This window comes from Lithobates pipiens, unplaced genomic scaffold (genome assembly GCF_037356315.1).
Source record: "Lithobates pipiens isolate NorthernLeopardFrog02 unplaced genomic scaffold, aLitPip1_a1.2 Scaffold_22, whole genome shotgun sequence".
Lineage (NCBI taxonomy): Eukaryota > Metazoa > Chordata > Amphibia > Anura > Ranidae > Lithobates > Lithobates pipiens.
This window is the reverse complement of record NW_027507784.1, coordinates 198271022-198297734: the sequence shown is the minus strand read 5'-3', so window position 1 is coordinate 198297734 and position 26713 is coordinate 198271022. Positions and strand designations below refer to the sequence as shown.

The 26713-nt window shown below is 42.7% G+C and overlaps 1 protein-coding gene across 1 annotated transcript in view; it reads left to right on the top strand.

The window, feature by feature from the left end:
* Positions 1 to 26713, top strand: part of LOC143924490 (ectonucleotide pyrophosphatase/phosphodiesterase family member 7-like) — a 112677-nt gene that overhangs the window by 66288 nt on the left and 19676 nt on the right. The window contains exon 4 of the mRNA XM_077448820.1: positions 3563 to 3818. Within this exon, the coding sequence (XP_077304946.1) occupies positions 3563 to 3818 (256 nt within the window). The remainder of the gene's footprint in view (positions 1 to 3562; positions 3819 to 26713) is intronic.

Genomic DNA, 26713 nt, shown 5'->3' with positions numbered 1-26713 from the left:
AAATTCAGTGTTCCGCCTATCACAGGCGAAGGCGGAGCCGGAGGCGCGGCTTTTGAATCATAGAATGGCCGCTGTCTGTCTGCTCGACACGCTGATCGAGCGGGCAGACAGCGATGACTCGAGTATAAGCCGAGGGGGGCACTTTCAGCCTCAAAAAAGAGGCTGAAAATCTCGGCTTATACTCGAGTATATACGGTAAATGAAAGGGGAAGGTTTTATTCTAACTATAGTTATATAAATTAAGAATTACATATACATACATATCATTTTGCAGTCTTTTCCCCTTGCTGTTTACTAGAATTATGTGTTTATGACTAAACTTATGACTGTTTATGTGAATTATGACTAAAGCCTCGTACACACGATCGGACTTTCCAACAACAAAACCATGGAATTTTGTTTGAATGGTGTTGGCTCCAACTTGTCTTGCATACACACAGTCACACAAATGTTGGCCAACAATTAAAAACGTAGTGAATGAATGAATGAATGAAATACTTATATAGCGCACAATGCGAACTGAATCGCCTCTAGGCGCTGTACGTCTTGTAGTGACATACAAGACGTACGTCGAGACGATAAAAAGGAAGTTCAATAGTAATGCGCCACCCTTTGGGCTCCTTCTGCTAATCTCATGTTAGTAGTGACGATTCACGCTTTTCAGCCTTCATTTTTTTAGTTTGTTTTCGCTTTTCAGGTTGTGCTTGTCGGTTTGTATTTGTTTTTCAGTGCATGCTTGTCAGGTCATTTGTTTTTCAGTGTATTCTGTTTATAGTTCGCTTATGATTTTCAGTGCGTGCTTGTCCGGTCATTTCTGATTTTCAGATCATGCTTGTCAGGTTATTTCTGATTTTAAGTGCATTCTATCAGTTCATTCTGAGCAGCTGTTCGTTTACTAGCCATGTGGCATTCTCGTCTGAGAGATTGTGCTATTGTTGGGTTTGGAGTTATTGCTATGACCCAAGTCCAGTCCAGGAACTGGGGGAGGAGGGGTTCTTGGACCAAGAATTGGTTGCTTAATCGTGACCAATTTTGTCATATGCCTTTGCTGCGGGAGCTCCAGGAGAATAATCCTGATGATTTCAGGAATTATCTCCAGATGACGGACCCCATCCTTCACAGTCTATTGGCTTTTCAGTCCCCATATATTACTAAGCAGGACACCTGCATGCTGTAAGCCATCTTGACACACAAAACTAAAAAACATTATTATATTATTATTTTTTCTAGAGATCTCCAGAATAATATATTATTCTGGAGATCCCTAGAAAAAAAAATAGATTTTATATATATATATTATTCAAGAGATCACTAGAAAAACAGAAATACATTTGTCAGAACTCTGTGAATATCACCAGCAAAGCAGCTTCATTATACAATTATAAAGGAGAAAATGCACTGCATTGAGAGATTTCATAATTTGCCGTGTCACGAATGTGGTATCTCCATTACGAACGCTAATTTTACAAGACCAAGCATTTCCGGCTCATTCTTAATTCCGAGCATGTGTGTTTTTACTTCGGAATTTTGTCCGGAATTGTGTACACATGATCAGTAAGTCTGACAACACACGTTTGTTGGCGGAATATTTGAGAACATGCTAGCCAACATTTATTGGTAGAAAGTCCAAAAACAATTGTCCGATGGAGCATACACACGGTCGGATTTTCCCCCAACAGCCTGACATCCAACATTTCCCGATGGAAAATCCTATCCTGTGTATGGGCCTTTAGAGTATTCTCAGACAACTAGTGAGATAAGAATGATGGGATAAGTGAAAGGTAAATATTCCTTCAGGAACTTCATGGCACTGGATCTAAACTAAGTGTTTGCAAATGGGTTTGACTGGGCCCTGGACCCACCTGTCTATAGATTTCATTGTGGAGTTACCCAACTCCTAGGGCAACACAGTTATCCTTATGGTGGTTGACCGATTCTCTCAGATGTGTCATTGCCCACTTCTAAGGAACTGGCTTCTCGGGAGATGTTTCACTTACATGGGCTATCCAAGGTAATTGTCTCAGACAGGGGTAGTGAGTTTGTGTCCTGGTTCTGGCGAGCCTTTTGTGCACAGTTGGGAATTCAGCTTGCTTTTTCCTCTGCATATCACCCGCAGTCTAATGGCGCCGCAGAACAAGCCAATCAGTCCTTGGAGCAATTTCTATGCTGCTATATTTCTGACCATAACAACAACTGGTCAGAACTATTACCGTGGGCAGAGTTTGCTCACAACAGTGCCTTGAATTCTGCTTCCCGAGTGTCCCGGTTTATGGCGAATTATGGTTTCCAACCTTCCATGTTGCCTGACTCATTTGTTCTGCAGAGTATTCCTGCATTAGAGGAGCCTCTCCATGATGTTCGTTCCACTTGGGCACAAGTTCAGCGTCATGCTAATGATAGGTACAGACTCCATGCTGACCGCAGACGCCTGCCTGCGCCTGCCTACCAGGTTGGGGACAGGGATTGGCTGTCATCTCGCAATCTCAGACTTCGTGTTCCCTCACTGAAGTTCGCACCTTGGTTTATTGGGCCTTTGCGTATTCTTCGCCGGATTAACCCAGTGACTTACGTATGAGATCTTCCTTCTAATATGCGTATTTCAAATGTGTTTCATGTCTCCTTATTAAAAGTTTTGGTCTGCAACCACTTCACCCCCTTGGTGCCAAGTCCTCACCTTGTACAGATTGGGAACCATGAGGAGTATGAAGTAGGTTCCTGGTGCATTGGAAAGGGTACGGTCCGGAGGAACGCTCTTGGGTCTCATCCTCCTGTGATTTCCATAGACGTTTTGCCCTCAAGCCTGGTGGTCCTCTGAGGGGGAGAGGTCATTGGGGGGGGTACTGTCAGGGCTGGGCTCACCCCTTCCTTCTCTGAGCTGGCCACCCAGCTGTCGGCTAATTGCCAGCTCCCATCTCTCTCCACAGTTACACAGCTGTTGATATCCTGCTCGTCAGTCCTGCCTACTTAAGTCATCCAGTCCAGAGTTTCACAAGAAACATCTTTTGCATTCCTGGTTAAAGACTGGCTTTGCTGACATCACTTCTGGCTCTGGATCCTGCTTGCTGTTCCACTACTTTGATCCCCAACTTCTGGCTTGGCTGACTATCTATTCTGGTTACTGAAATTTGGCTATGTTTTGACTACGTTTGTTCTTTTTACTTTTATTATTAAACAAGTGTGATTTAACTGTACTTCTGTCTCAGTCTGATTTCATGGTTTCTGACAGCCGGTCCCTTTTAAATCGGAGATTTGAACCATATATGGCCATCTTAAATTTCCTTTTCACCATCACAACAGCCCTGTACACTGCAAATGCTAATCATTTTGCAAAATGTCTGCTTAAAAATATAGTTCTGAACAGTAAAAAAAGAAATACCATTATGCTTAAAATTACATTTTAAGAGGGATTTTATAAACATAATATACACATACAAAACAAACAACTCTATGTACACTGTAGTTGACTGCACAAATTATAACTGTTTAGTCTATATGCGTTATATTACATTATATTATGTTATATGGTGTCACATTATATTTTATTTTATATCCCATTCCGCAGAGAGTGATTTTTTATGTTAACAAAGGAGATCATGGATTTGACAACAAAGAAATGGATATGCAAATGATATTCCGAGCATTTGGTCCAGATTTCAAGAAGAATTACACTTCTGAACCATTTGAAAGCATTCATATATACCCTCTGATGTGTAAACTTCTGGGTATTAGTCCTGAACCCCACAATGGGTCCCTCACAATTACGCAAGATTTGCTTGCAATTTCAAATGACCTTGAAGACCAGCCTAATGACCAGAAAAGTAAGTAAAAACCCAACTTTACTACCAACTTACCCATTTCTTTCAAAAATATTACATGGTCCAACAAAATAATCAGTTTTGTCCTCAGTTTGTACTAATTGAAGTATTGTTTTATTGTTACCGTATATACTCGAGTATAAGCCGAGATTTTCAGCCTCTTTTTTGAGGCTGAAAGTGCCCCCCTCGGCCTATACTCGAGTCATCGCTGTCTGCCCGCTCGATCAGCGTGTCGAGCAGACAGACAGCGGCCATTCTATAATTCAAAAGCCGCGCCTCCGGCTCCGCCTTCGCCTGTGATAGGCGGAACACTGAATTTCCCAGCAGCCTGTGTTCCGCCTATCACGGACATCGTATCATCCTCGTACTACGGACGAGGATGATACGATGTCCGTGATAGGCGGAACACAGGCTGCTGGGAAATTCAGTGTTCCGCCTATCACAGGCGAAGGCGGAGGCGCGGCTTTTGAATTTTACAATGGCCGCCGAGGCGCCGACGAAGAGGGCACGGGACGGAGGCAAGGCAAGGCACGGCACGGGACGGGACGGAGGCAAGGCAAGGCACGACACGGGACGGAGGCAAGGCACGGCACGGGACGGAGGCAAGGAGGCAAGGCACGGGACGGAGGCTCGGGACAAAGGCTCGGGACACAGGTAGGCTGGACACACACACACACACACACACACACACACACACACGGATGGATGGAGACACACACACACACAGGGATGGATGGATACACACACACACAGGGATGGATGGATGGATGGAGACACACACACACAGGGATGGATGGATGGAGACACACACACACAGGGATGGATGGATGGATGGATGGAGACACACACACACAGGGATGGATGGATGGATGGACACACACACACACAGGGATGGATGGACGGACACACAGGGATGGACGGACACACAGGGATGGACGGACACACAGGGATGGACGGACACACACACAGGGATGGACAGGCATGTCTCACCCTCGGCTTATACACGAGTCAATAAGTTTGCCAGTTTTTTTGGGGGTAAATTGGGGGCCTCGGCTTATATTCGGGTCGGCCTATACTCGAGTATATACGGTATGTGTTCTTTAAGCACACTGTTGCCTACAAACCATCAGCTCTAGCTTTTAGTCAGGGCTTTGCTGGGTGTTTGCATATAATTCATTATGTATGCTTGATTATCCCTATATTTGAATGGTATAACTTGCTTGCTGAAGATTGTAAATTAAAAAAAGAAATAGTAGTAGATAAAATATACAAAAGGGTCAGCAACTGTGTTTTATGTGATTGAAAACTTCCCTAGTTGTAAAGGTAAATGGTGCATTTTCTGCATTGAGATTAAAAACCTTTTAAGTGCAGCTTCCCCCGCAGCCCCCCTCTCCCAACCTTCAAATGCAGGGGCCAAAACCTGTGAGCACAGAGTGGGGGCACGGAAGAGCTGGGCTTTGTGTCTGAATAGACACATACAGCCTGGCTCAGGATCAAGCATGCATGAGTACCCCTATAGGAAGCAGCTTCCTATGGGGCAAATTAGCCAGTGAAGGAGCCAGGAGCACCAGCGGGGGACCCCAGAAAAGGATCAGGGCTGCTCTGTGCAAAACCATTGCACAGAGCAGGTAAGAACAACGTGTTTATTATTTTAATGAAAAAAAAATTAGGCTTTACAATCACTTTCAGGCAGGACTATGAACATTAAGCAGATCAATGTGTTCTCCTAAATGGTTGATCCGCAATGTGTTCTCCCAAATGGATTTCTCCCAAATGATCCCTGGTTCATACCCAGCAAGTGTGGCCCTTTTTTTTGGGGGGTGGGGGGGGGAGTTGGGAATGAATATTGCGCTAAACCTGTAGGTAAATAAGAGAACCAGAAGCTTTGCTAAGAGAAAATTAACCAGTAATCTAATCTTAGCTATAAGTATATAGATGCACACCAGTATGGAAATAATACAAAGATTACTGTTAGTACTTACATCCAATAAAAAGAGGAGTATATAAATTGTGCAGTGCTTAAAGTGATTGTAAACTCTTAATTCTTTTTTTTTTTTTACAAATATGGGAAAGGGGAAAAGGGGGGAGTGTTGGATAGTTAGAATGCCCCAGTTGTAATTCAAAAGAGAATTGCAGAAAAAAAGGGGAAAAAAGGGTGAAAATTTTTTAAAGTAGATTGTGTACTATAGTGTATTACACCCTCTTTGATAATCAAAGTATCAGTGGTGTATCGTAGTGTGTTGTTAGCTGGATATTAGGGTATGTGAAGTTGCGACTCCTCCAATTGCCAAATATTGCAATTGTGGTGACTTCTGTTGTGTTTCAAACAACAAATGTGTTTAACACTCTGCTATGAAAATTTTCTGCCATCCCTACAGTCATTGGCAGGAGGCAAAGTGAAAAAAAAAAAAATTATATAAATGTGAATTACAAATGTGAAAGTAACACCAAAATAAATGATGTGCTGAAGGTGTGTTAGACCCCCTGTGATTGTCCAAAGTGTTAGGGGTGTAGTTACCACTGTGTTGATAAGTGTGAGGTTGTCAAACCTCCAATCAATATGTAATACAGCGATGGTGGATCTTGATTATATTCCAAACTCTTGTGTGTTTGACCCCCTACTGCAAAAGTATGCTAAAGTACTTACAATTATTAACAAAAACAAATCAAATATTAACAAAAACAAATCAAATGTCCACATGATATCCCACTGCGGCCATCTTTATATAATATTATAATAGAAGCTCACTCACATTATCTGATGATATCCCAAGATACCATCGTAAATGTCCATAATTACTGTCAGTCTAATTGAAGTAAAAGAAAATGTGTGGCTGTAGGTTAAAGAATTTTTTTGCCAGTTATATTGCTGACAGGATCACTACACACTATTGGACCAAATACTATATGCCTCCCATAAAACATTTCTTTATAAAACAGGTAACAATTTATATATATACAGAAACACCTTATGCAAAAAAACAAATGTGTAGAAATACAAGTATTTGTGTCATGATGTTTTTATGGAAGGCATGCAGTATTTGTAATATTATAGCAAAGATGGCCGTTAAAGCACAGGCTTCGGTCTGTAAAATGTAACCAAAAATGGCCGCCATAGTTTTTCACGCAAGCGCATAAGGGACACTACACCCTATAATAGGACGGAGGTGTAGCAAGATGGATGCTCCAAATGACGCCTTGAATGACAAAACGCGTAGGGCGGAGTTACAGCACGTCTTTGCACCACCTCCGGTCAGGGCCATGACAGTTCATATCTACTTGGCGCCTGCTCCATAGTCATTGTTGCTTGTATTTAATTTACCAAATGTGAGTACATTACAATTTTTATTTAAATAAATCAAATTAAAAAACAATATCACGCTATGGGCAGCCCTCTCTTTCATATGTAAAAACTCAGCAGGATGCCAGCTAATGACAGAGAGAAGTACCCAGCTGACTCCAGGGAGCTGCACAGGGGCTTATACAGTGAAGGTGCAGTACCCCTAGGGGGGTAAGTTCATCTGGTGAGTGCAAATTTACTATCAGCACGGATAAGGCCACCGGCACTACTGTCACCCAAAGGATTCTTAAAATAATTTTGATTAGGCACTGGACACTATTTTTTAGCACAAGTCACTTTATCATTAAATTAAAGGATTCATTTATTTTTATTTTTATTTTTTAAAAATCAATCCTCACTGTTCATCTATTTAATGTTTACATTTTATCACCGGTTTGTGATTGCCACTGTGGGATATCACATGGACATTCGATTTGTTTTTGTTAATAATTGTAAGCACTTTAGCAAACTTTTGCAGGAAGGGGTCAAACACACAAGAGTTTGATATTTAATCAAGATCCATCATCATTGTATTACATGTTGATTGGAGGCATCACAACCTCACACTTAACACAGTGGTAACTACACCCCTAACACTTTGGACAATCATAGGGGGTCTAACACACCTTCAGCAGATCATTTATTTTGGTGTTACTTTCACATTTGTAATTCACATCACTGCATTACACATTGAGTGGAGGCTTGGCAACCTCACACTTATCAGCACAGTGGTAACTACACTCTTAACACCTTGAACCACTACATAGTGTTTAACACACCTTCAGCACATCATTTATTTTGGTGTTACTTTCACATTTGTAATTCACATTTTTATATTTTTATATTTTTTCTTTTTTTTTTCCATTTTCACTTTGCCTCCTGCCAATGACTGTAGGGTTTGCAGAAAGTTTTTCATAGCAAAGGGTCAAACACATTTGTTTTTTGAAACACAGCAGGACTCACCACAACTGCAATATTTGGTAATTGGAGGCATCACAACTTCACATACCCTAACATCCAGCTAACACCACACTACAATCTACCACTGATACTTTGATTATCGCAGAGGGTGTAGCACACTAGAGTACACAATCTACTTTTAATTTTTTGCACCCTTTTTTTCTGCTATCTTCAATTCTTTTTTGAAATACAACTGGGGCATTCTAACTATCCAACACTCCCCCCTTTTCCCTGTTGCAACCCCATTACCAGACAGAGGGTGTAACACAGTAGTATCAAACTTTTTTCAATTTTCTCGATTTTTACTTTTTCATTTTAGATAAGATTCCGTTTATTAATATTTTTTTTACCAATTGGAGGTTTAGCGCCTTATCTACACTTCTCCATGCAGACCAACTTGATGCACAGTGCGTCGTATGGTCTGAACACTGAACACTGACAGTCTGACACCTCCTTCAACCTCTGTAGCAATGCTGGCAGCACTCATACATCTATTTCCCAAAAACAACCTCTGGATATGACACTGAACATATGCACTCAACTTCTTTGGTCGACCATGGCAAGGCCTGTTCTGAGTTGAACCTGTCCTGTTAAACTGCTGTATGTTCTTGGACATTGTGATGCAGTTCAGTTTCAGGGTCTTGCCAATCTTCTTATTGCCTAGGCCATATTTATGTAGAGCAACAATTCTTTTTTCAGATCCTCAGAGAGTTCTTTTGCCATGCCATGTTGAACTTCCAGTGACCAGTATGAGAGTGAGAGCAATAACACCAAATTTAAACACACCTGCTCCCCATTCACACCTGAGACCTTGTAACACTGAGTCATATGAAACCGGGGAGGGAAAATGGCTAACTGGGCCCAATTTGGACATTTTCACTTAGGGGTGTATTCACTTTTGCATTTTTGTTGCTAGTGGTTTAGACATTAAAGTGGTAGTAAAACCGCTGACATTTTTTTTTTTCCTCAGACCTGCAAGGGAAAAGGCATAATGAGCTAGTATGCACCGCATACTAGCTCATTATGAAATACTTACCTTAGAATGAGGCCCCGTTATCTCTGACAATCCACTCTGAGGGAGCTGACATGTTCCCTTGTCATGTCTTCTGGGTATCGCTGCTCCGGCACTGTGAATGGCTGTGAATGGCTATAAATGGCTCCTGTGAATGGCGCTGTGAATGATTTCTTTCTGGCAAGGTCTGGCATCCGCCGGGCTTTCAGCCGAAAATCCCCTGTGTGCATGCGCCGCTGCAGTCAGCGGCTCATTGCGAAGGGAATATCTCCTAAACCATACAGGTTTAGGAGATATTTTTTTTACCTACAGGTAAGCCTTATTATAGGCTTACCTGTAGGTACAAGTAAAACAAAAAATATATACAACCGCTTTAATAGCTGTGTGTTGCCTTATTTTGAGGGGACAGCAAATTTACACTGTATACTCAAACTTTACATTGTAGCAAAGTGTAATTTCTACAGTGTTGTCACATGAAAACATATAAAATATTTACAAAATGTGAGGGGTGTACTCACTTTTGTGAGATACTGTGAGTGCTTATAACAAAAAAAATTGTGCTTCTAAAATAAAAACACCAATCGGTGATGCCTAAAAAGTTCAAATGTGTCAATAACAATTCTTTGTGCGAATAGAAAATTTCACCATGCAAAATCCTCTTCCTTCAGATTTCTCGTACCCCACACAATTTTTCATCCAACATGCAAAAGACTCACCCTTCAGTGCTCTTCACACTTATATGCTCACCTAATAATTAGACCTCTAAATCCTCTAACAGCACTCAGACTTGACTCCAACAGTGGTACTACTATGTTTCCCCAAAAATAAGCCTGTGTCTTTTATTAATTTTGGCAACAAAAGACCCAGTAGGGCTTATTTTCAGGGTAGAGCTTGTCATGAGCTGTCTTCTCTCCCCATCTCCCTCCCTGCCTATCAGGAATCACCAGTGGAACTGAGTTAAAAGTGCCTTTAAAAATCCTAAAATGCACTGCGTTACAAACACAGTACCTTCCTACAGCGTGACCCGCCTGATCGCTCTTCCACGCTCTGAGCACTGCAGAGGGAGGGGGGCCCGAGATCCTCTGCTGACAGCTGGCAGAATAGGAGGAGAGCAGCGGGGAATCACCTGAGTGCCACAACAAAGTTATTCACCACAAACAGACCACAGAAACATACAGTCTAGACCACACAACATTTTAGGACTTCACAATCCTTCCAAACTGGGGCTTATTTTCAGGGTAGGGCTTATATTGCAGCCCTCCCCAAAAATCACAGAACGGCTTATTTTCGGGGAAACACGGTATACATGGTCAAATATTGTTTCCTTATGGTCTGGTTAAACTTCACAGATCCCCTCAATTAAATAAAGGAAAATATAGTGCTCTCTGTACATCTCTTTATTTAGAACCAATGCCATTATACTTATATAAAACACATAAATGAAGGCATCTCAGTTCAGCCGCTTATCTGCTCACATTTACAGCCAAAGGGATCTGTCGCATACACAAAATGGCATTGCAAACACAAGGCCAGTACTCTGACAGCTAGGAAAATATGTGATGTCAGGGGGTGTAGCTCCGCCCTTACACATGACACCCCAAACCAGGGCTTCATCAGAGGAAACTGAGCGACTTTTATTTTTTAATGGGTGTAAGTGGCAGACATAGAAGTTGCAGATTCTCAGAAACCATTGACCTCCTGGGATTTTCACACAACAGATATTACTGCTGAGGTAACTTTTTGTCATCGGTGCTTGGCCTAACAAATATGAATATCTGTTGAGACTTGCAGATGATAGGGTAGGAATTTGATGCACACTGTATATATCACTGTATTCATCCTGATTTGTGTCATCAGTTTAGCTAGTGGTGTAATTGTTTGGGAAATTTGGCCTTAACCTGTGTCTAGACTATGTACGCCGAAGTGTGCACACCAAAGTATTTCCATATTCTGAACAAGCAGTAAAAGCACTTTAGAACAAGCTCAAATTCACCTTTTTAGCAATAGGTTTTGTAAAGAAATTGACAACTTCAAAGTCATGAAATCTCACCTATTGTTTGACAGCAGAATCGTGTCAGCCTGCCATCCCTCTAATGCAAGCACACAATAGATGCTTATAAGCTTTTAGAAATCAACTTGAAATATATCTAAGCCTAAGAAGAAAAATTAAACATGCTTCCTGTCTTAGGGTGACAACTGTGCTGTATCTTGGAGGAGCAGCATTGTCACCCTAGGAAGGGAGTGTGTTAGAACTTTATAGCACAACCCCCTTTTCATAAAATAAAATAGGAGGTGTTTTGTAGTAAATGGAGATAGCTGGGAACAATGCCAACTGATAACTGTCCACAGAGGAAGAGAGTAGTTATCACAAGATTTCTGGCTGAATAAACAGCTATTTATTTTCCTTGTCAAACAGATGTAACAAAATGTTTTTAATGTCATATTTAACAGACCATAAGAAAGCAAAAAGGAGGGTTGTTAATGTCGCGTACACATAACCGGACTTTACGAAGGACTAGGTCCGACAGTCTTCCCGACCAACATTCGGTGGAGTACCGACGGAGTTCCCGAACAAGCACACCAAAGTCCGACCGATTTGAACGTGATGACTTACGACTGGACTAGAATAAGGAAGTTCATAGCTAGTAGCCAATAGCTGCCCTAGCGTCGGTTTTCGTCCATCGGACTAGCATACAGATGAACTGATTTTTCGACCGGACTCGAGTCTATCGGAAAGATTTAAAACATTTTAAATCTAAAGACCGTCTGATTTTTAGACAGCAAAGGTCCGATGAAGCCCACAGATGATCAAATGGTCCAGCAGATTCGTTCCGTCGGACCTAGTCCGTCGAAAAGTCCGGTCATGTGTACACGGCATTAGAGGTTCTTTTGTAATAATTACTTCACAGTACCAGCAGCTAGAGAAGCAAGGGATGGCTTGATGTAAAGCTCTTGTATTGCTTGATGTTAAGAAAGTATAAATATTTAATGTTCCTGCTCACACAACTGAAGACAGGTATCCGGGCCTTCTCCGCTCTCCACTAAATTCTTCTATCCCTCTCCGGTTCTTCTCCCTCTATCCGCTGTCTTCTGCCTCTGCCGGGTCTTCTCCGCTGTTTTCTCGCTCTTTTGTAGGGTCTTCTCTGCTGTCTTCTCCCTATGTTCTTCTTCTGACATCGACTAGACTCTCTCTCCCACTCTAATGCAGGGTGCACAGTGTGCCACTACTTATATTGACATGGGGCGGGGTCACTGTCTGACGCCATCCAGAGGTCCCGCCCCTTATGACATCACCGCCCGGGGCATGATGGAGTGGTGCCATCATAAGGGGCGGGCCTCCAAATTACGTCAGCCAGTGACCTCGCCCCATGCCAATATAAGTAGTGGCACATCGCACACCCAGCATTAGAGTGGGACAGAGCATCAAGTCAACATCAGAAGAAGAACAGAGCGAGAAGACGGCGGAGAAGATTCAGAGGCAGAAGACAGCAGAGAAGACCCGGCAGGTGCAGTATCAGGGAATTATTAGACCAGACTGTGTGGACTGCACAGAGGAAACCCAAAACGCATGTAGGTGAAATAACAAAAGTGTTTATTATAAATGACAAGAAAGTGAAAACAAACAGTGCATTACCAACCACAAACAACAAGTAATATATACAATAAATGGAAAATACCATAGTCGTCAACAAAAGCCAGGCCGAGGTCATACACCGGGGAGTCAGTACATGGGTAAGGAAGGGGAACCAGCAGGAGAGGGAGAGGAGGGATGGATGGGCTGCAGAGCAGGGATCTTAGGTAACAGGAGACAAGAGGGACAGGTCCAGGATGGGCTCAGGATCAGGAGGGATCAGGTCAGGTAGATACAGGCTCAAGGTCCAAGTTTAGGCAACAAGGTCAGGGCACATGGAGAGAGCGATACCAAGGCAAGCATGTGAGGGCTTGCCGGGTATTTATAAGACTACCAATGATTAACCTCACGTAACAGCTGAGCGCAGAAGGTGCTGTCTGCTCCACACTGCCGGAGTACACCCGCTGGTGGGCTCCGGTACTACAGCCCAAGGGTCCAATATTGCCACCAGGAGGTAGGTCCTCTTATTACAGGCCCTGGGTGTTAGAAGACACCCGCTGGTGGACACTGGTACTGCAATCCAAGAGACCAACAGCGTCACCAACGGGTGGACCTTTTTATGACAGGCAGAAGACAGCGGACAGAGGGAGAAGAAGCAGAGAGTGTAAAAGACCCAGAGAGGGGAGAAGAAATCAAAAGTGACACTGGAGCTGCCCTAATAAATTACTTTAAAAACCTGTGTACTGCGTTTTATTTTTGACACTTTTTTTTTTAGGTGCCCACTACTCATTCACATAGGGTGGGGGGTGGGATCTGGGGGCCTCCTTGTTAAAGGGGGCTTTCAGATTATGATAAGCCCCCACCCGCAGACCCCGACAACCAACAGCCAGGGTTGTCGGGAAGAGGTCCTTGTCCTCATCAACATGGGGACAAGGTGTGTTGGGGTGAGGGGGCGCTCGCTCATTCACACCCCTTTCCTTTTTGGGCTGTGGGGGTTCCCCTTAAAATCCATACCACATGGAAAGGCCTGGTATGGTCTTGGAAGGGGAACCCATGCTGGTTTTTTTTTGGGCGTGGAGTTCCCCTTTAAGAGCATTAGAGCACAAGTCGCATGCCAAAGTTGGCTCAGTTAAGACCGCGATCCGACTATGAATACGACTTCAGTGATATTCAATGGGCTGAAGTAGGATCAAAGTCAGACTAAAGTAGTGCAGGGAGCATTTTCAAACTCTGACCAGCTTGTGTAAGGCCAGTTAAGACGGCTCTCATAGAGAAACATTGATTTTCATACGTCATGCGACATGAGCTCCCAATGTTGGAGCGTTTGTCGTACCAGTGTGAATCCAGCCTTAGTGCTGCTTAAAAACCATCTGACAGCTGTTCAACCCATAAATATCAGTAAACTGAGCAACCTCCAGGATGTTTCTTCATTTCCAAAAAATTGTGGCAAACATTAGCTCACCTTGAGTTTTATTTGTTTCGAAAAATTATATACTGTAAATTGCCTTTGGGTACAGTGTTGCATGACAGAGTTATTGTCAGTCAAAGCATTGCAGCACTGTAAAATGAAAACTGACCTGCTAATGAAGAGGAATTGCAATATGAGGTATTACACTGGTTAATTCTGATTGAGCAAGCCAGTGATCACTTTAAGCTTCTGTTCTGTATACAGCAAACTTTTTTTTGCAAGATTTCCCTTTACAAAAATTAGCTTTTTTTTCTTGAAGGTGGTATTTTGGAGGATTTTTTTAATTTTGAGGTATATTCATTTTTCTGTTTTATGTTGGTAGTTATTCTTATTTCATTTATTTATTTCATTTTTGCAGCAAGGATTCCCTAAAAAAAAAAGTGGGTTTTTGTTTTAGGGGTGGTATTGTAGGGCTATTTCCTTTTAGGTTTTAGTTCATTTTTATTTTATGTTGATAGGACCATTTTTTTAGTGTCAGGTGTTCAAAGTGTAGCACTCACTTGCTACCAACCATCTAATTTTGGAGCTCCCTTTTGTTTGTAGCACACTGCTGGAAAATAAAGAAAACTAAGGGAAAAAAATAAATAAAATAAGAGCAAGGGAGAAAGGAGATGCAAGAATGTTCAGTTGGGTGACTAAAAGGGGTCACCAGCCAGACTACACACTCCCCCCACCAGAAGTCTTAGGTCCACGAAAGAAACTTAAAGGATAAATAAACTTTTTATTACATGTTACATCCATATTCAGGTTGTAACATGTAACATGGAATGAAAGGACCAGCCCCTGCTCCCCCACGTTGACAGCTAGTTGGGGGATCTTCTCCCCTGCTAGCTGTCACAATTAAAAAAAAAATCCCTGCCAATTGCTTATAGATTATGTAGTGCTAGAAACTTGATTGGTCAGCTTACTGCTTCTTTTCTAGGAAGGCCCACATTCCTCAACAGCACCTAATGCCCAGGCTGAAAAAATTAAACCCATAGTCTCAAGTCATAGTTCTTCTTGTTCTATGCATCAGTAGCTGTTAGAGCCCTCTAACAGTCTTTAAATTCATCCTAAGCTGATCCGCAAAGCCTTTGTGAGTCACAAGTGACGCTCCATTCATGGAGATACCGAAGGCCAAATCCACTGGCAATTGGGCTTATTTCACAAACATGAACAAATAAGGAGGATATCCAGTCACAATACTCTCTGTACTGCTGTAGGAATGAACAACCACCAAGAAGTGACCACTAATGCTGCTTCTTCGGCCTTTAGTGAGTCGCAAGCATGCAGAGGAGGGTATGATTAAACGTCTCAGGGTGTGGATCTGCTTAACGATGATTGAGGGCTTGTCCATTACTTCTAACATGTCTTACAACCACCTAAAAAGTCTGATTTCAAAGTCTCTGCCTTAATCAGAATGGATATTTTGTATTTTGTAACAAATGAAGAACTTTTCCACCAGAAATTTAGCCACAGTTAAAACCCTTTGATCTTTCTTTGGGAAATCTTGAGCATAGTGAGGTTTATTTACTAAAACTAGAGAGTGCAAGATCTGGTGCAGCTGTGCATGGTAGCCAATCAGCTTCTAACCTCAGAGTGTTCAATTAAGCTTATGCAAAGCTGCACCCGATTTTGTACTTTCCAGTTTTAGGAAATTAACCACAATGGGTGAAGTAATCAGTTACCATGAGGATGTTCTCATGTCCACTCATATCAGGCTCCAAACACAGAAAATAAAGCTTTGACTTTGGAGATGGCCCAAAGGGGCCCCTGAATGAAAAATAGACAGGAGCGAAAGTAACTGTCAACTTCAACCTGCATACAAAGCTAATAAATCCAGACCCTGACCAATTTGATCCCAAGTAATCATGCCCATAGCATAAGGCCGTTTGTATAGTACCTTAATGCATCTCAGGAAGAAACAGCTGTCGATTGTCTTCACGATCACCCATGGATGTCCATTGGTAAATAAACCCATTATGAATCTGCAGCTGTTCCCACTGTTTATGAATCAGTTGAGCTCTGAGAAATCTGTCTTTAAAAGCCTAGATAATAGGTCTCTAGGGCTTTTAAAGTCAAACAACAAATCTTTCTTACTGAGAGTAGGCAGGCTGCTGTCTCCCACTTGAGTTAAATTATAGTAGAACTTTGAGACACCTGCAGCAGTGACCCCAATAGAGTCAACACTTGTTGCACCCTGGAGTCGATGTTCAACTCACTGACACAGTGCTTGGATCCCTTCCTGTGCCAGTCAAGTTCATTACTTCAGTCTTCAAGGACTAAAGTGTTCTGTGGTCTTCTAGACAAAGTATCTGCATCTCTGTTTCCAACACCCAGTTGATATATCAGACTTCTATTATGTTCATGCCATCTACATTCTGCTCACTCAGAGGCTGAAAAACCATAGGGGTCCCAGTGGTCAGCCATTAAGGCATTCTGTTGAACTTTTAGGAGTGCAGTTGTGCATGCCGCCTAACTGTTCTCCTCTTCGAGCCACAGGCTTAAAGTGATTGTAAGGGTTTGTGTTTTTTCTTTTCTTTTAAATAACATACATATCATACTTACCGCCACTGTGCACTGTGAACCTCGTCTTCTGGGGTCCCCGGCAGCTCTCGCGGCTCCTCCCCACATCAGATAACCACCTAGGAGAAGCGCTCCTTGCAGCCACGCTCCCAAGTCCAGCATTTGGCGTCTATAGCCGCAGAATGTATGGTTCGGCCCCCGACGCCCGCATCATTGGATTTGATTGACAGCAGCAGGAGCCAGTGGCTGCACTGTTATCAATCTATCCAATCAAGAGCCGAGAACCCCGAGCAGACAGATAGCGCGCCCCCGTCGGGTCAAGTTCCAGGGCATAGGATGCATTAAGGTGGAAAAACACAAAGGTTTACAACCCCTTTAACCTTCACCCCTCACAAAAAAAACTATTATTTACAGCAATGTACAGAGATGCTGACTGTGAAGGAAAATTATAGATTCAACATTAGTCATTATCTCTGCATGTCAGCTTCACAATTTATGTGTCCCTTGTTCCTACTGTCATTTTCTTTTCTGACAGCTTAATTGTTAATTGAGCTTTAGATCAACACTGTCACTATTTTATGTTCACTACTGTGCCAGGAAGACAGGTCTGCTGCAGAAAAGTATCATGAAAGAACAATACTATTCTCACAGGTATCTCTGAGAGCAAGATGAGAAAACAAATGTATTATGATAACTAAATACATAAAAATACCCATGGAAGATCTCACTTTGGTGCACAATAACAATTCCATTTGTAAGCCAACTCCAAATTTAGAAAGCACAAGAAATGGTTCTGATAGCCTTCTTTTGGACTATTTAGGCTTAATGTACATGGGACAGTTTACAACCTCTCATAAACGCTTAACTCGACAGATAGTAACCAATGTCCATTTTGTCGCAGTGGCTAAACACCCTGCCTCGCCATTGATGCAGTTGCTTCTGCATCTCCCTCATCCCGCTAACAGGAGTGGCCCGCGCAACTACTGCCTGCCATTACTCTCCCACAACTCGCACCCTCTGTTCGGAGCCATTGACTATGGACTACAAATTCCTGTGTGGGATGACTATGTGGGCCATGGATTGCTGTTCCACTCCTACATTGAATGAAACTGCCCTTGTTCTCCATTTGAGCCTCATTAACCAATTTTTCCTCCATGAATGCAGACACTCTGCTGTTGTTTTTCTTCCCCTGCGGACAAGTGAATCCGCCAGTTTTTCTACACTTACTTCAGCCCAATTTGCAGATAAGAAACTGTCTCAATGGCAGTACCCCTGTTATGCAATGGTCCCGTTGGACCTCCCAGAAATCGCTTTAATCCTAGTTCCATAGCATTATACTATATAAGTTTGGGCCTCCGGCTTTGGCCGGGTGATATCGCCAACTGTTCCTGCTCATTCGCGGCATCTCCTTCAGACTTTGATTATCGGTGAAGTGGGAAAATTTATGGCTCATTCTACACAAATTTGGGTTGGGGCCCAACTTCATCTCTTGGTTACATTTACTCTATTCGACCCCGTCGGGCAGAACTCCAATGGTATATTGTCGGCCCCCTTTTCCCTCCACCAATGCACCAGGAAGGGCTGCCTCCTCTCCCCAGCCCTCTTTGCACTGGCTATTGAGCCTTTGGCGGTGCTCCTGAGAACCTTGGGGGAGGTGCAGGGTATTTCCTTTCCCCCACTAGTCAAAAAGGTATCTCTATACACCAACGACACACTCCTATATCTCCGAGATGCCCAACAGTAGTTGACGGTGGCTTTAGCTATCAGTGACCTTGTTGGCTCCTTATCGGCTATTAGGGTAAACTGGGACAAATCGCTCCTGTTCTCCCTATCTGATAGGACTCCCCCCGGCTAATTTACAGGTCCCCCTTAAACGGGTGTCACAATTTAAGGAACCTAGGAATTTATAACCAAAAAGACCCAAAACGTTAATTAGAGGATAATCTATATCCTATAACAATTTCTTTAGCGCTATTCTGTGTGGAAAGCCTTGTCACTGACCCCAGTAGGGAGAGTGAATCTAATTAAAATGTCCTTTCTTCAGAAGATCTTTTATGCCTTTCATCATACCCTATCCCTAATGCCATTTTTATTAAATTAGACCAGGCCATGACCTCCTTTGTTTGGGTGGGCTCAACCCCTAGAGTGCCTAAAACTACGCAGCTTTCCTCCACAGAGGATGGACTATCTCTGCCTAATTTTAAAAAATATTATTGGGTGGCGGTGTTGGTTACTGTAAGGTGGTGGTTTGCCCAAGACATATCCAATCTGGTGGTAAATTTTGAAGCGGCGCTCCAAGGATCTTACTCAGAACTTAGCAATCTAGTATACAGAGGCCCGAGATATAGCTGCCAGGTCACTACCACCATGAAGGCGATGATTGCAGTCTGGAAACAAGTTGCATCTACAAGACCCTGGTACTGTCTACCCGCATACCCCGTTGTGGGGCAACCCTACTTTACCGCATTTCCAATCTGTTCCGGATCCACAGATTTGGGCTAGATATGAGATTCGGACACTGTGCCATATTCTACCTGAGGGACGCCATCTCTAGTTTGAGATGAAACATAAATTTCAATTTTCTCCGTGGATGTTCTTCAGATATTTGCAGCTCAAACATTCTGCCTGGGCAAAATTCCCTGATGGGGTGGTTCTTGCTGCCCACTTGGTTTAATCCCTCTTAAAAACTAATGATCTGGATCAGATGCTGTCCTCCATTTATCTCAGAATCACCTGCAGAGGCACCTCTAAAATGCTTAGACTGTCCAGACGAAGTTACCCATTGGCGATTGCGAAACGCGTTGACGTCACTTCTGCCCGGACGTCACACTGCGGAAGCAGTGAGGCGACGAGCCGAATGTAACAGATGTGAATGGCAATGGACGAACCAGGCATAGACGCCGCTAGCTGAGCGGAAGCATGGTCTAACGCATGATAGAGGTTACTCCAGCGAGATGATCAGTGTTTAGAGTGCTTTACGAGAAATAAAGTGTAACCATCGATATACGCAAGTAGCCACACTGAAAACTGCCCTGTGACATTCTTCAATACATTGCTATAAGCGCGCACTAAAGTTATTAACTAGCAATATCATTTGAATGCCGGATGCTTAAAGGGATATCACAGTGATAAATGCTGCGACAACTAATTTCTAATACCCCAGTAATAATTTAAAACTCGGTCACTGTTAACTGTATTATATTGACTGATGATACAACAAGTAGATTAACAAGGAAACGTGGATTAACTGAAGATATTCTGGGAAATAATTAGTGGTTTTGTGCTATAGCATATATCTGCCTGGCCAGTCTTTGCTCTATTAATCTTTCCTTTCCTATATCGGCTCGAGCCACCAGGGGGGATCCGACACAGGCCCTGGTCTATTTGACACAATAGTTTATGGCCCTTGTGGCCAGTTTTTTTACATTTTATAGGCGGTTTTTCCGCCCCATGACCAGTGTCGGATCCTTACGGGCGTCCGGACGGTTTGTATGTTTTATGTTGTCTGTTAACACAAGTTGTTTGTGTATTTTTGTTCAACCTTAGTTTAGTGAGCATCAGGGTGGGATAGTTTTTTACTATAATTCTGAGTAATTACCCTTTAACATTTTTTATATATAGGGTACTCACAGATAGTTCTTTCACATATTTTGGTCCAGTGACGTGTCTAGGAAACACTTTTTTATGTATATTGGATAATTAATAAAAAAAATCTTTTTTTGATACTCATATACTAATGGTTATTGTCTCTCAGAGATCCTCACTTTTCTTCGGGGGTTTCCGTCTTTGTAAATCCACACTAATTTCTTCGTAGATGTTTAAAGTGTGGAAGCGGATTGTCCCTGCCTTGACGGAGGATGATTGGACAAAGGGGTTGCAACAATGCATCCCACTTATGAAATCTGCCAGGGATCGCTTTGTACAACTCAAGTTCTTACATCGGGTGTACTATACGCCCCACAGGTTGTCTATTATCTACCCAGGGACTGGGGACACATGTCTGAAGTGCAGGCAGTCAGTGGGGACCTTTATTCACATGGATTGGTCATGCTCTCTCCTCCGGACTTGTTGGCGAGCAGTGGTAGCTGACATTGACAAGGTGGCTGGGCTTCACCTGGACATGGATCCACTAGTATTCCTTCTGGGTATCACTGATAATCTGGGTACTACTAAACATACTAAATTGTTTGTATTTTATGCTGCTTACTACGCCAGGAAGCTTATTTTATCCAAGTGAAAGCTCTCTGACCCCCCTATGCCTTCGGCTTGGAAGGCCCTGATAAGCAATGTGCTACCTTTATATAAGCTTACTTATATGGGGTGTAACTGTCCACAAAAATTTGATAAAATCTGGGCATCGTAGACAGAGGCTAGGCACATTACTGGATAAATTATTACTGGATCTTTGTGTGTTGATCTGGGAGCCTGTGTTACTTTGTCATCTTTGGGCCCCCTCTCCCTTAGGTTATGGCTGCGCCTTGTGGGTTCTGTTGCGCCTTATGGGTGGAGGCCTCCAGTTCTTTCCTCTTTCCCCTCCCCCCCCTCCCCCTCCTGGGTTTCCTGCCTTTCTACCTATAGGAGGTCTTGGATGATAGGGTGATTTGAGTCATCTCTATTCTCTGCCATATAGGCTGCCAGATGTTTGTTGAAGACCCATGACACAGAACGAGTTTACAAATACCCTGTCACCTGTGTGGTGTACCTTATCTTTCTCCAGTGTTAACCTAAGTTGTAATGATATCTAATCATGTCCAATGTATTCTACAAATGGTATTATTGTATTTTGTTATTATCTCAATAAACATTCCTTCTGTTATATATATATATATATATATATATATATATAATCTGTTTTGCTGTGCATACATGCCGCGTTTAGCTGCGTTTGCATTTAGAAGCATTTTTTTTTTCTAAATAGCAAAAAATTAAAACCTCTGTAAACAAAATGCGGATAAATGAGAGTTACCGCATTTACAAGCTGTTACAGGCATTTCAAATGCCTCTGAACATCTGCCCCATTTTTTTTTTGCTTTCCAAAAAATCTTCCAAACTCAACTACCTGGAAACAACTATAAACAACCCTGTGTGCATGTACTGATAATAGAACAGAGGAGAGTTCAGGGGCTGCTCCTAAATGTCCGTTTACCAGTAGCAGTGTACATGAGGCCTTACTGCATGTGTGTATTGATCACATTTACTACTAAATATCTTTCACTGCACCTCCACAATTCTCAAAAAGCACATAACTGGAATTGTCCTGCGTCTCTCTCTTTAGATATTACATCAAAAAATGAAATATACACATCATTATTAATTGTATTATGTTTTGTGTATTAGTGTATTATATACATAAAGGGTCCATATACTGAACTTGGTGTTGATTTATTAACTTTAAAGGTCATCACAGAGGACAAGGGGCACTCTTTATGTCTAGAGGAAAAACATTTCATCTCCAAATACAGAAAGGTTTCTTCACAGTAAGAGCTGTGAAAATGAATTATTTCCTAGGTGTACATAATATAACTGGGTACTGACATTTATAGTTAAAGATGATCCAGGGAATATCCGATTGCCTCTCTGGGATTAGGAAGGAATGTTTTTCCCCTGCTGTATCAAATTGGATCATGCTTTTCTGGGGTTTTTCGCCTTCCTCTGGATCAACTGTGGGTATAGAAATGTGTATATGGGATTGTATGTTTTTGTTTTGTTTTTTTCGGTTGAACTAGGTTGACTTAATTTTTTCAACCTGACTAACTATGTAACTATGAAGAATCAAAAATATAAAAAATCTTGGAATACACCCTGCAAAAGTATTATGAAGCTAATTTGAACAATGACCAATTTGCCCCAAGGGCTGGATACCTCCCCATAAGCAATTAGATACTCTATTCTAAAAAAGAGGGACAAATAATTGTCCACTGAAAGTAATTAAGGGATGGGTCAACAATGGTATAATTGTACAAAAGATAAGGCGTTATTGATGAATTGCACAAATAAATGAAAAAAGCCCAACCAATTTGGTACAACGACTGTGCTGGTGGACCTTTTTCCTACAAAGTACACAGTGATTAATAAATAATTACTGCAGTAATAGACAACGTTGTCATTAAAACCCCGCTGACCCCGAATCCCCTGCTACCCCACCAAGAAAGTTCTTATATCCAAGATGTGGACAAAATATGGCGCTACACTTTATCCTGCTCCTTTTGGGGAAAACCCCCAGTATTGACTCCACCCTTAGATTATTTGATTAGTTCTTAGGACAAATCCTTTTGTCCATTTGAAAAGGCTTATACTAGTATAACAGCAACGGGTGGTGGAAAGGAAATGGTTTGGAAGTTCATGAAAAACCTGCCTATAATTTGGCTGGAGAAAAATTTCTATCGTTTAGCAAATCACAGGTTCCAGCAAAAGTAGGCAGTGTTGCTCAGACACAATAAAGGCAGCCATATCAATTCTACACTGATTGATATTAACAGTGTATATCTGTGTAGAGAGCTGCATATTGATTGTGGTGGACAGTAGGAAGTACAAAGCGTTCAATAGCGTGGTTAACGCATAGGGCTTCCTGGTTCAAGCGTCTGGAGTACTGCAGAGAGCATAGCTATGGTGGCTGGGATGAACCACTCAGGAGTGCGATAGTAGGCTTATCCAAAGTATATTCATGAAAAATCATCTTCCATTCATGGATGAAGAACCATAGTGGGGTGCGGGGAGAGGGCTGCAGCATCAGAAACGTTTACGCGTTTCGTGCACTAAACTGTTTACTATGTCTGGACGTTATGCAAAAGTGATAATCATACTTTTATAAGAATCAATGTCCAATCAAATTCACTTGCATAATTTTTCCTCTATTTTTTCCTTCATTCACTGCCATCTGCCATCTTGTGGTATCAAGACATACTGCAGTTTTATTAAAACATATAGACAGATGTATTATCTATAGGATGATGTAGATAATCCATGTGATGAAAATGAATAACCATAAATTTGAGTAATTATGTTTGGATAGACAGTCAGTGATGTTTAAAAAGCATCTACTGGTTCTTGGACAGAACCCCCACTGTCCCTCCGAAAGAAAAACAACACAAACCCCTATTGTAGAATAGAATTCAACATATAAAGGACCCAAATATAGAAAAACAGTTACATGGGCATGGAAATCAATGTCCAAATAGCTAGGCTACGGTCCACTATGTCTGGGGTATAATAAATTCAAGAGATCAATTATTGTCACGATCAGGGGTCAGGCTCGAAGACCAATTGCTATAGCAGTTGCAGGATTACCACTAACCAGCAGGATAGGAACACCGGCCGTCACCCTGGCAGATGACACAGACTCACCTGAGGTGCGGAGTCTAAGTACTAACCGGTCTTCACCAGAGCTCCAGATGGTAGAGATGGATTTAGCTGCGTGTTAGTACCAGGTCGCGGTCCTCAGGATCGCCCCACCAGGAGGTGAGCAAGCCGGGGTTCAGTAGTGGATGAGCAGGTAAGGATTAAACAGAAGCGTGGTCAGTAAGCAAGCCAAAAGGTCGGTAACGAGTTGTTGCAGATTGGGATCAGGCAGAAGCAGTAGTAAATATAAGCGGCAGCAGAGAAGACGGGAGCTAGATACAGGCTAGAGATGGCACAATATTCTGGCAAGGAGAAAGTGCAGAGACATGGCTTATATCAGGAAGTTCATGGGAGGAGCAAAGAGTTCAAGGTTCAGCTGAAATCAAGGTACAAGGCAGAGTTGTCAAAAGGATCTGACAAGGAGCTGTCCAGCATCTCAGATAGCTCAGAGAGAAGATTCATTGCCAGACACAGCTGAGGTCCCAGGTTCAAGTCCAGGTCCTGACAATTATGCTCTATATCATAGACATAGCTATGTACCACTCTTTGGTGGAAAAGCGGTAGAAGGGGAGGGACCTGTCAATCAGACTTACAGAGGGAAGACTGGAAAAAAAACTTTTAGAAAATAGACAGCAGCTAATACCCTACTTCAGGTGGATAGCCATCACCCAAGGTTCCTAATTAAGGGAATCCCAGTGGGACAGTTCCTAAGAACCACAAGAAACTGTTCCACCAAGGAAGATTACCGCCATGAGTCAGAACGGCTATATTGTCATTTTAGGGACCGTGGATACTCCCACCGAATACTCAGAAGGGCCAAAAAAATAGCTGGGCAAAAAACGAGAGTCGATCTTCTTCAGCCCATCGATAATACTAATAGTGAGTCATTTGGACCGCTCAGACTTATAACTCCATTTGGCACCCAGTGGCATCAGATAAAATCCATCCTCTCTGATCATTGCACATCTTGACCCGCTCAGATGATCTGAGGGAAATAGTAGGTGATAGACCCCTGATGGTTGGAAAGAGAGCCAGAAATCTGAATGACACGCTGGTCCAGTCCAAATTCGCATGTCCCCTAAACGACTTGCTGACATGCCAAAAATCATAGGCATGTTTCCTTGCGGACATGGTCGTACTTGTAAATATGTTGATCGTTCCAAAGTGTTCAGAGACTCAGAAGCAAAACAAGAATTTGAGATTAGATATTTTATTAACTGTGCCACCTCTAAGGTCCTATACACTCTGGAATGTCCTTGTAGGAAATTATATGTTAGGAAAACAAAACAGCAGCTCTGGGTGAGATTTAATGAACATCTCAAAAGTAGGGATGAGCTGAACACCGCCGGTTCGTTTGGCATCCAGAACATGTGAACGGACCGAAAGGTTGCATGAATTTTCGAACAGCATTAAAGTCTATGGGACTCGAACAGGAGAAATCAAAAGTGCGAATTTTAAAGGCTAATATGCAAGTTATTGTCCTAAAAAGGGTTTGGGGACCTGGGTCCTGCCCCAGGGAACATGCATCAGTGCAAAAGAAAGTTTTTAAAAAAGGGCCATTTTTCCAGGAGCAGTGATTTTAACCACTTCAATACCGGGCACTTAAACACCTTCCTGCCCAGACCAATTTTGAGCTTTCAGCGCTGTCGCACTTTGAATGACAATTGCGCGGTCATGCTACACTGTACCCAAATTAAATTTTTATCATTTTTTTCCCACAAATAGAGCTTTCTTTTGCTGGTATTTGATCACCTCTGCGGTTTTTATTTTTTGCTAAACAAATAAAAAAATACCGAAAATTTTGAAAAAAAAAAGTTTTTTTTTTGTTTCAGTTTCAAAACTTTGCAAATAAGTAAGTTTTCTCCTTCACTGATGGGCACTGATGGGGTTACACTGATGGGCAATGATAAGGCGGCACTGATGGGCACCGATGAGGTGGCACCAATGAAGTGGCACTGATGAGGCGGCATTGATGGACACCGATATGTTGCACTGATAGGCGGCACTGATGGGTGGCACTGATGGGCGACACGGATGGGCACTGATAGGTGGCACAAATTGGCACGGATTGGCATGGATGGGCATGGGTAGGCGGCACAGGTGGGCATTGGTAGGCGGCACAGGTGGGCATGGGTAGGCGGCACAGGTGGGCATGGGTAGGCACTGATAGGCGGCATTGTATTATAATATATTGTACTAATGGATGCCAATCAGTGCCAATCAATAATGCATGCCAATCAGTGATGCCCATTGTGGGCACTGATTGGCATCCATTATGGGCACTGATTGGCATCCATTGTGGCACTGATTGGAATCCCTGGTGGTCTAGGGTGGCATACCTTGTCCTTGGCATCCCTGGTGGTCTGGTGGCGCCCCTGGTGGTCCAGTGTTGGCATCCTCGGGGGGGCTGTGCTGATAATCGATCAGCACAGACCCCCCCTGTCAGAGGAGCAGCCGATCGGCTCTCCTCTACTTGCGTCTGACAGACGCGAGTGAGGAAAAGCCGATCACCGGCTTTTCCTATTTACACTGTGATCAGCCGTGATTGGACACGGCTGATCACGTGGTAAAGAGTCTGCGTCGGAGACTCTTTACCGAGATCGTAGTTGCCGGGTGTCAGACTGACACCCCGCAACAACGATTGCCGCGATGCGCGCCCCCGGGGGCGCGCAGCGGCTCATAATCCTGATCACGTCATATGACG